The 10378-nt window shown below is 42.1% G+C and overlaps 1 protein-coding gene across 1 annotated transcript in view; it reads left to right on the top strand.

The window, feature by feature from the left end:
- The window catches only part of LOC138966371 (leucine-rich repeat-containing protein 40-like), a 97141-nt gene extending 88137 nt beyond the window's left edge, over positions 1–9004 (top strand). The window contains exons 7-14 of the mRNA XM_070338584.1: positions 69–241; positions 4041–4131; positions 4897–5057; positions 6009–6116; positions 6428–6538; positions 6694–6771; positions 7145–7330; positions 8827–9004. Of these exons, the coding sequence (XP_070194685.1) occupies positions 69–241; positions 4041–4131; positions 4897–5057; positions 6009–6116; positions 6428–6538; positions 6694–6771; positions 7145–7330; positions 8827–8932 (1014 nt within the window). The 3' untranslated portion in view covers positions 8933–9004. The remainder of the gene's footprint in view (positions 1–68; positions 242–4040; positions 4132–4896; positions 5058–6008; positions 6117–6427; positions 6539–6693; positions 6772–7144; positions 7331–8826) is intronic.
- Positions 9005–10378: the final 1374 nt, after the last annotated feature.

Here is a 10378-nt window from a genome sequence, read left to right on the forward strand (position 1 = left end):
AATCAACCTCTCTTGTAAAAGGGAGCCTTTCGAGCGTTAGCTCCTTTTTTTCGTTTTCTTTTTTCCAGGAGCTTCACCTGGGCAACAACGCCATCATGGGCATCACGGCGGAGCACCTGCAACACCTGGGCAGCATCACCTTCCTGGACCTCCGTGACAACAAGGTGGTCAAGCTCCCTGAGGAGATCATACTGCTGCAAGGCCTGGAGCGTCTGGATCTCACCAACAACGATATCTCAGCGTAGGTAGACTGAAGGTGTCATCTGTTGGTTTAAAGATTTAAACTATGTTCTGTGTTCAACAAATAAATCGATAGAGTGCGTGATGAGCGTATTTAAAGTCAACATCCGTCGCGATATAACCTTCCTGGTTGAAAACGACATTAACCCTTACAGTGCTAAATATAATTATTATTGCTCTCAGAAATCATGGTTAAAACAAAGAATAATTAGCCGCCACTACCTGTGTTCTGTTTTAAGGCTCTTATATGCTTATTAGTAACACTAGATAGGTAAACCTATACATTTTTGGAAAGTAGAGATAATGTAGAATGTGATAAAAATAAAAAAGAGACTGTACCTGGTATGTAGCTGGAGATATCCCACAAAATGTATCCAACAAGCTCCACAAACAGGTAATCCAAAAAGTCTACCACGGTATTTGAAAGGCATGGTCTGTCTGTCACAGTGTCAAAATCACTCAAAAATGGCACAAAACTGTAGATAAGTATCCTGTTGTTGCTGCTGAAGGCACAAGCCTAGTTCCTGGGTCGTTTGTGGTGTGCAGCAAAGCAGCCTGGGCAGAGCCCCACATCACAACCAGGGCACTCCCAGCCAGAGCGAACACGAGTGCCATGTCCAGTCACACAGTTCCTTTTCCTCCCAACTGGAAGCTTGACCAGGGCATGTCCTTCAAGGGGGTGAGCAGGAACAGCTTGAGGGGCTGCTGCAACCAGCTGGGGTTGGGGGTTGTCTCAGCAGCTGTACGCCTCCTGCGCACAACTTTCTGTGGTGGGTAGTAGTTACCAGCCAGGCTCTCCACCACAGACACCATACACAGGTACCTGGACGGTACAGGGGCATCAGAGGTATTCATCTTGTAGAGCAGGTAGCTGTTTAAGATTGCCCTGCCAAACAGAGAGAATGCCACGTTTGTTGTCCACTTCATGGTCCTCCTCTCCGCCAGGTACATGTAGAGTTGGGCGTCACCCAGGTCCACTCCTCCCATGGCCCTGTTGTAGAGAACAGTGTTTGGCTTCTGGACCCTGTTGCCCCTCCTGTTCTGGTGTTCAGAGTAGCCAGTTGTGGCAGCAGTTGACAGCAGAACAGGCTTTCTATTGCCATCCTTGTATGCCACACACAGCAGCGGTCGTTTCCTTCGCTCGGACACTTCCCCGTTCCTCAGCCTTCTGGTGATGCAGTCTCGAGGAAGGCCTCTTCTGTGTGTCCTCACAGTGCCAGTAGCAGTGGTTTGCTGAACATGCAGAGTTTGGAACAGCAGTGGTGAGGAGAAATAATTGTCAAGGCAAAGGTGGTAGCCTTTGTTGAGAAAGCCAGAGTCCCGCATCAGCCGCATGACGAGGGCATACGTGGCGCCGTGTACATTTTCTGGGTCTCTTGGGTTATGTGCACCCTTGCAAACCTCAAACCTGCACAAATATCCGTTGGTACTGTCGGATAGGCACCACAGCTTGATCCCAAAGCGGGCATGCCGTTTGTTTGGCATGAACATGCGAAGGTGAGGGGTCTTTCCCTTGTATCCAATCATGCTCTCGTCGATGGATATGTCCGCGTGAGGCTGATAGTTGTGAAGAAATTTCTCACGAAAGTGGTCTATCACTGGCTGGATCTTGTACAGCTTGTAGTTGGGATGGTTTTGATCTGGCATGTTGTTGTTGTCTGCAAAATGGAGGAACTTGAGCAGAAGCTGGAAGCGGTCTCGGGAGAAGTGCTTGATGAACCAAGGTGTGGACTGACTTTCATGAGAAGAATCCCAGTAAGCCTGTAGGTTTGCTTTCTGGATTAATCCCATGTTGAGGAAAATAACAATGAAGGCTCTCAACTCTTCAAGGTTTGTCTGACCCTGCCTGATCCACCTGTGGACTCTGGACTGTGGACTGCGTTCGAGATGCTGCTGATGACCTGCCACCCACTGATCAGCATAACGATTTGTGTCAGCCACAATGGCATTGAGGAATTGAGGACTGAAAAACAAGTCCACATACTCAATGGGTCTGGCATCAGCAGGGGGGACATCATACCTGGGGCCAGGGACAGAAGTAAAAGGCCACAGAACACGGCCAACATCGGCGCCGATGATGGGCAGCCACACGCCAGCCACAGGGGCAACTCCGCCTGCGTCTCCTCCATCACTCTCACCACCACTGTCCTCAGCAGCACTCTCCCCAGATTCTAAATAAACAAACAAAAAAGGAGAAGACTAATGAGCATTTTTGCTTTAATTATAATATCTGTTTTCTGCAATATATCTTTTTGGGATATCAAAAGATTCCAAACTGCTCGTTTTAATTTCACATGTTTCACTCTAAATTTGCATCTGAACAGCAATATTTCAAAGAATCTGGATTGAAATCAAAAATATTATTTCCAAAAATATATTTCAAAGAATAGTATGATAAATCAAACAGCACATCATGACATCTATACAAATTTAGCCACTGAAATTATAAGCAATGTATTATTTGCTGGAGACACATCCGCCCATGCCACGCCCACTTATGTCTTTTTCAATATTTGACACAACCAAGGGCAAAAACAGTAAATAAAATTATTGTCATTTATTTTTTTTTTAACTTTATGTTGTTTTGAGAAGCAGCAAGAATGCTTTCAATTCAAAATTCCCAGTCTGCTAGCTTTATTTTGGCCAGAATCACCAATGGATCCATGCCTAACCTGCCCCGCCCCCCCCCCCCCCCCCCCACCTCCCCTCCCCCATCACCTGCACCCACTTTCAGAATGAACAACAACGAAGCCAACGCATGCAAGTATCGAAACAAGAAAACTACTTCACTCACCGTCATCACTTTCGCCACTGTCGCTTCTAACAACTGACTCCTCGCTGGTGTCATCAACATTCCTCTCATCATTGTTGTCGCTTTCAGTATCGCTCATTTTTGCAAACAAATCGAGCTACAAAGTCACAAAATCCAAATGGCGGGGATGTCCCAACACGTGGTGGAAGTGAATAAACCAAAACGAGGCAGTTTTACGAAGGCTGCCGATGATAACCGAACGATTTCCGACCATACGTAAACAAAGCCAGGAACGTGGCCCATCGCACTCTACCGTGAAGCCACCATCGTGGCCCATCGCGCTTTAAAGGTTAAACACCAAATAAAGAAAGAATTTAAAGTCAACATGCTATTAGTCTATAGTGTCTGTAAATGTATCTTCATGTTGCCACCCGGGGTCCTGATTTGGCCTATATCTATGGTCCGCTGGACCCAAAAAGCAACAACTAACTAACTCATGTTGCCACTCTCTTGGAGTCTTCTTTTAATACCTGAGTTTCTCAGATTTTTGTAAGGTCATGGATGCCTTTGAGGTGCTGGATCGTTATGATCTCGGAAACAACGATCTGTCAGGATGCCCCTGGAGCAATTCTTGGATTAGTGCTTTTGTGAACAAGAAACAATTAACAAGTGGCTCTATCCCATCTCCCCCCCCTTTCCCCGTCGCGATATAACCTTCGTGGTTGAAAACAACGTTAAACACCAAATAAAGAAAGAAAGATCTGTCAGGATCTCTTCTTGAGCCAATCCCGGAGTTGATCCAGTAATTTGACACATTTTTTACAATTTGATGCAGTTTTTGTCAGTTAACATTGTCATTGAAAGAAGCATTTGTTTTAAATGTGTTAGTAAACATTGCGATGGGAACGTGTGAAGCATGTTTCAATCATGGATGTTCAAATGCTGTGTGGAGTACGCTAATTTGTCTAAAAAATACACCAAGTTTGTTTGAGAATACTCCAAGTGCAAAACAGGGGTTTCCAGGTCTGATGTTGTGTTTTGTTTTCAGGTTGCCCTATGCTTTGGGCACTATCAACTCCCTGAAGGCTGTAGTGCTGGATGGCAACCCCATGAAATCCATACGCAGGGACATCATCATGGTAAGTCAAGTTCATTTACGCAGAGTCTATACTAAAGCCTTTTTGACATTGTAGAACTCTCCAATGTGAAAATCCAAAACGGATAGACTGCACACTGCTTAGGCCGACCGACCCTATTTTTTCGCGCGACCCTAGACTTTTTTTTGGCATTTGGGGGGGGAAAAAAAAATTTATTGAAAAAAAAATTATATATATAAAAAAAGTCTGTTTTTTAGCAAAATAACTGAAAAATATGTTGTTTTTTTAAAAAAATAATAATAAAAAAAATAATCCGACCTACCGACCCTATTTTTTTGCCTATGTTACCGTAAACAGACTATTAAAAGAAAACAGGAAACAGAAAAATCAATCAACCAACAACAAAAATCTCCCGCAGGTTTACTAGCAAGTATGATGACGAGACAATTGGGTTTTTTGTGCTGAAAATACTACATGCACCTGAAAATGAAGGTGCTCGCTCTAAATTGTCAACGAGTATTTTTTTGTGCAAGACACACTTTGTGATTTTTGATTTTAAACTTGTTTTTGTGTGTGGCTGTCCTCGCACTTTGGCTTACCTTTCAGTTGCTTGACCTCCTCTGTTGACGGTAGCGAACAGAACAGCATCATGACAGATTTCTGCCTCTTCTGCCCACAGGTTCCCCCTGATAACTCAGCTAAAGAGATGATAACAAATAATAACCAACCAACCCTGATAACTGTCACAGTCAAGGGAGGGAGGTGATGATTAGATGTTCTTGTTATTAAGACACAATTTTGTTTCAGAGAGGTACGGTAGAGCTGAAGAAGTATCTACGTAGTCGCATGGAGGAGCCCGAGAGTGCACCAACCACCGTGGCCACCAACAAGAAGGAGTCTGTGCTGCCAGCCGCTGGTGACACGCAGCAAAACCACGACATGCACCAGTTCAAGGCCATGGACTTCGGGTAAGGCTCATTAGATCAATCTTCCCCTGAAAGAGGCGTATGGCTGCCTAAATGGCGGGGTAAAAACGGTCATTCAGGTAAAAGCCATGTTAGTTGTAATTGGTCTAAGGATCAACAGTTTGTGTGTACAATTTATTAGAAAGCACAGACATTTTGGCCACTTACCCTTTTTGAGTCACTTGAGAAAAAGTGACTCTATGTAATCGGTCAGTGTTAGTCTGTCCGGCCGGCCGTCCGTAGACACCACCTTAACGTTGGACTTTTCTCGGAAACTATCAAAGCGATCGGGCTCATATTTTGTTTAGTCGTGACCTCCAATGACCTCTACACTTTAACGATGGTTTCGTTGACCTTTGACCTTTTTCAAGGTCACAGGTCAGCGTCAAAGGAAAAATTAGACATTTTATATCTTTGACAAAGTTCATCGGATGTGATTGAAACTTTGTAGGATTATTCTTTACATCAAAGTATTTACATCTGTAGCCTTTTACGAACGTTATCAGAAAAACAAGGGAGATAACTAGCCTTTTCTGTTCGGCAACACACAACTTAACGTTGGGCTTTTCTCGGAAACTATAAAAGTGACCGGGCTCAAATTTTATGTGAACGTGACTCATTGTGTTGTGAATAGCAATTTCTTCCTGTCCATCTGATGCCTCATATAATATTCAGAACTGCGAAAGTGACTCGATCGAGCGTTTGCTCTTCTTGTTTTGACATATAATCAGTTTTGATTATTGCAACATCATGCTAGCATTTAGTCTGTTTTTGACCTCTATAGCTTTTTGTTTTGTCATTTAAATAAAGACAAACACTTTCAGTATGAAATCACAATCATAATTTTGCCTGTAATTTGTTCATAGATCTGACACATAACAGTTGTAGCTTCACTTATAAGTTGTTGACAGAAATGACAAGTAATTATCTATGGCTTTTTATTGTTTTGACCAGTGGTCAGAAGTGCAGCGAGGTGCCAGCGGAGTTGTGGGAAACAGCCATGCAGGCCGGAGTGACCAACGTCAACCTCAGCAAGAACAGCTTCACACAGCTGCCAAGCAAGTGAGAAACAGATTCATACAAGAACGTTACATCTTCCTGTGAGAGACGTTTAGTTATTTGTCAGAGGAAAAGCAAAGGTATTCACTCTTTCAACACCCATTCAAACCCGACAGGTATATTCGAAAATCGTTTTATTGAAAATGTTTTCAGTTTTTGAACACAGAAAGGTACTTAGTCTACATGTATACCCTAAAGTGAGAACATGTGTGCATATGACCCAGTGGACGTGCCCTGAAATTGTTTTTGATGAGAGAGCCAACATATGCATCAGTAACCGCAGAGAAAAATGTTATTGTTGGTTTGTGTTTCAGTTTGATTCTGCTGGAAGGAACTTTGACTGAGCTCAATATGGGGTTCAACAAAATCTCAACTCTTTCTCCCGACATCGGCCTCTTCCCGAAACTGGTTTTCCTGGATTTGAGGTACGTCTGCCCTTTCGTTGGCATACAGTCATACCATCTGATCAATGATGCATTGCATGGCTGTTTCATGGAATATTATGTCAGTTAGAGAAAAACAAAATGGGTACCATTTTAAAAACATTCTGATTTTGTATCTGCTGTGCATTTTTTTGCAGGGGCAACGGTATGTCTAGTCTACCTGCAGAGATTTCATCTTTGCAAGCGTTGAGAGAATTGACTTTGTCCACCAACAGGTAAGATTTCTGTGGCATTAGACATGGTCTTCTGTGCATGTATTTGTGTTTCTGTGTTAACATTTTCTTGTGTAATGGACAAAAAATGCTTCATCCCATTGACATGCAAATTAATTTGAGGTTATCTTTTTAACATACACTGGGTTCCTAGCATATCTTCTTTGGACCCTTTTCCAGACCTGGGAACCCATACGATCGCTGTATTCTGTACACATTATTGTCAAGAATACGAGCAGTACGGTCAGTGGGAAAAAATCTGAGAAAAAAATCCTATAATTGTTCCATTAACCAACAGTTCTTGTTTTTTAAATCTGAAATATTTCTTCATCTCTGCTGTGGTATATGGATAACATCAGCCGTTTTGTTGTTGCAGATTTACAGAGATCCCACCTCCAGTGTATGAGCTAAAGAAACTAGAGATTCTCTTCATGAACGAAAACCAGGTGTCAACAGTAGACCCTGCTGGTGTACAGCGGCTGGGAGTTCTGGGTACTCTGGATCTACAGAACAATAACATCAGTCAAGTGGCTCCTGAGCTTGGAAACTGCACGTCCATTAAGTTAGTATTTGTGTGGTGTGTGTGTGTGTGCAATCATGTATGAAGATCTGTAGTCAGTTGCTTTTATATTTTTCTTCTTCATAATTATTATTTACTAATGTGGTATTTCTTTGGGCTAGTTCTTTCATTTTATTTGTCAATTTTGAACATGTTTTTGATGAAAGGAAAAATTTGGGAATGTAAAATCAAGTGCTATATTTGCTGTATCTTTTCCTGACATGTTAATATTCAGGCCTGGGAATGATACGCCTTTTGTCGTAAATACGACGAATTCCTTTTCTAATTGCGACGAGTTGAATTTCCGCTACAACAAAACCGCTCTTTGCTTAAAATTTTTTTTTTTTTTTAAATAAAATTAAAAAAAATACTCAAACGGTTGTGATTCCTACTTGGTCTGTTCACGATCATACCGTTCGCTCGAGCCAACAGGCATTTTCGGCCTGAACGCGTCGTTGTTACCATGTGCTGCAATCACAGAGTCTTTGTGCCTAGGAAAGATATTTGAAAACTGTGGAAAAAATGAACTGTGGAAGAAATGGTCGAAAAGTTAACAATAGAGAGGTGAGGGAAAAGAAAAAGAATGCTCTTGGAGCCAAGCCAGGTCCAGCTCAGTCAAAAGCAGCAGGCAAGCGTTTGCTGATGGACAGTGCCACACAGTCAAAGGCTGATGGACAGTACCACACAGTGTTTCGCAGACACAGTTGTCATGTGCGTTGTAATTGGCGACGAATGCTGGATGATTACTATTTTTGTGCCAGGATTACTATTTTGGGGGCTGAGCATTACTCCAAAACAATTATAGGGGTTAACAGGTCTGCACACACTGACACAGTCAAAGGCTCAGTACTCTGAGCAGTTTGACTGCCACTCTAGCCAAGAAACAAGAGAATTGACAGTGGTTTTTTTTTAGCTTATAGCTGCGCCCTTTCTGTAAAGTGTGTGACTTAGTGTACATAGGACTCTATATGGTGAGTTTGGTGTTGGATTTTATGCACAGTAGCTTGATTTCACAGGAACAGAGACAAATGTTTCAAGACATTGTACTGTAGGAATTTTTATGCTGAGTTTGGTGTTAAATTTTATGCTTACTACCTGTTCATTGGATGGAGTATGCTGCAAGATCATCTTGTGGTAATGAGCTTTTGATTTTTACTTCCCAGAGCTAGGATAAAAGTATTAAAACATGGAAAGGTTACCTCTTGAACTGCATTTTTCTTTTGATCCTTTCTTGATTGATGTTTACTTTTTGTGTAAGAAAAGAGCCTTCGATCGTGTGCCCTGAAAAATGCTTAAAACGCAAAATTTTCCCGGGGAGCTTTGGCCCCCTGGTCCTCCCACCAGGGCGCTGCCCCTGGACCCCGGCCAAAATGTCAGCACTCCCAAACCACTTTTACTCATTCCCAGGCCTGAATATTTCTCTTGTTTCTTCTCGTTCATCAACAAATATGTATGGTACTATATTTTTGTACTCTATTTTCTCACTGAACATGTTGCAGAAGTTTACAGCTTGGTGGAAACCCTTGCAGGAACCCTCGTCCAGCCCTCATCGCCAAGGGAACCAACGCCATTATGGAGTATCTTCGCAGCCGCATCATCACATGATACAGCATTTTCCTATAGCTTTGTTTGTACAAATAATTACTTCCCTTTGTTTATCAGATCTCTAAATAGCGCCCTGGCCCTTCTCACAAATACTTTCGAGGCGACCCTGTACGTAACAATCTATGTGTTTGTTCTGTGAAAACCAGTCTTGATTTAAGGACTCTTATCTGGTCAAGAATAAAAGCTGGGTCCCATCTCCCCCCTTTCCCCGTCGCGATATAACCTTGAGTGGTTGAAAACAAGGTTAAACACCAAAGAAAGAAAGAAAGAAAGAAAGAATAAAAGCTGGTTCTTGTGTATGACTTTATATGTAAGTTTCAGTTAGAGTGCCTAGGAGAATGAGGAACATATGAGCTTGTGGCGAAAGTCGCTTGTTCATTTCAATGCTTGTTATTCTCTCATGTGCCAGGAGAATGGTTCCGAATAACTCAATTACTCTAGTACACATGTCGTATGGTTTTAGAGCGCTTACTTCCCTTTGTTGAAACCAGAGAGTGAGTGAGGCTGTTCTGAATGAGTTGTGTTATGTGTGTGTGCATTTGTGACCAGATGAAATGAAAGGCAATTTTTCCATAAAGATGTGCAGGCAGGTCTGTGATAACGGTGTGAGTGCTTTTGGCGAGTTATTTCCATGACGGTTGCCTGTTCAGGTTTGCTGGTGAGAAGTGTCAATGACTGCATGTGAGAGATACATGTACAATGGAACCCACTTTTAAAACCTCAAAAATGTGAGAAACCAAGGTCTTAAAAGGGGCAGGTCTGAAATTGGTGGACCTTAATTTAAAAGTGGGGTTCCAATACATTTCCATGACGTTTGCCTGTTTAGGTTTGCATGGTTGCCTAACAGAGTGTGTCCCCCCCTCCTTTCTGATGATCAGAGGTTGCCAGTGTGTTGTGATTAATGTCAGCGTTATTGAGGTGGGATTGATTCCGTGTGAAGTTGAGATGCAGGCAAGAGTAACATGAAACTTTATAAGCCTGGTTAACATTTGAATTGTGAATTGATGATTTATTTTTCTGTGATTTACTGCATTTAACAGGCCTGGGAATTATACACCTTTTGTCCTAATTACGATGAAGTCCTTTTCTAATTGTGTAAGAAAAGAGCCTCCGTGTGCCCTTAAACATGCTTAAAACGCAAAATGTTCCCGTCAGTACGCCCAAACCACTTTTACTCATTCCCAGGCCTGATTTATATAATGCATATTTTCTGTATGATTTGAATGAGAGGATATATGCTGCATTTACTTGATGGAAATATGGACATATTGTAAAATGAACAAATAATTGTCATGCTTTTTTCAAAATGAACTTTTGTTTTACTGCGAGCTTGCATATGCACCAAATCAGTTATACACTGTATGTATTGTGAATGTTGTGTTTAGCAAATGGCGATGGTGTATCATCATGGTTACCAAACACGTATGTTCTTTGTTCTTATTGCAT

Source organism: Littorina saxatilis, linkage group LG5, assembly GCF_037325665.1.
Source record: "Littorina saxatilis isolate snail1 linkage group LG5, US_GU_Lsax_2.0, whole genome shotgun sequence".
Taxonomy (NCBI): Eukaryota; Metazoa; Mollusca; class Gastropoda; order Littorinimorpha; family Littorinidae; genus Littorina; species Littorina saxatilis.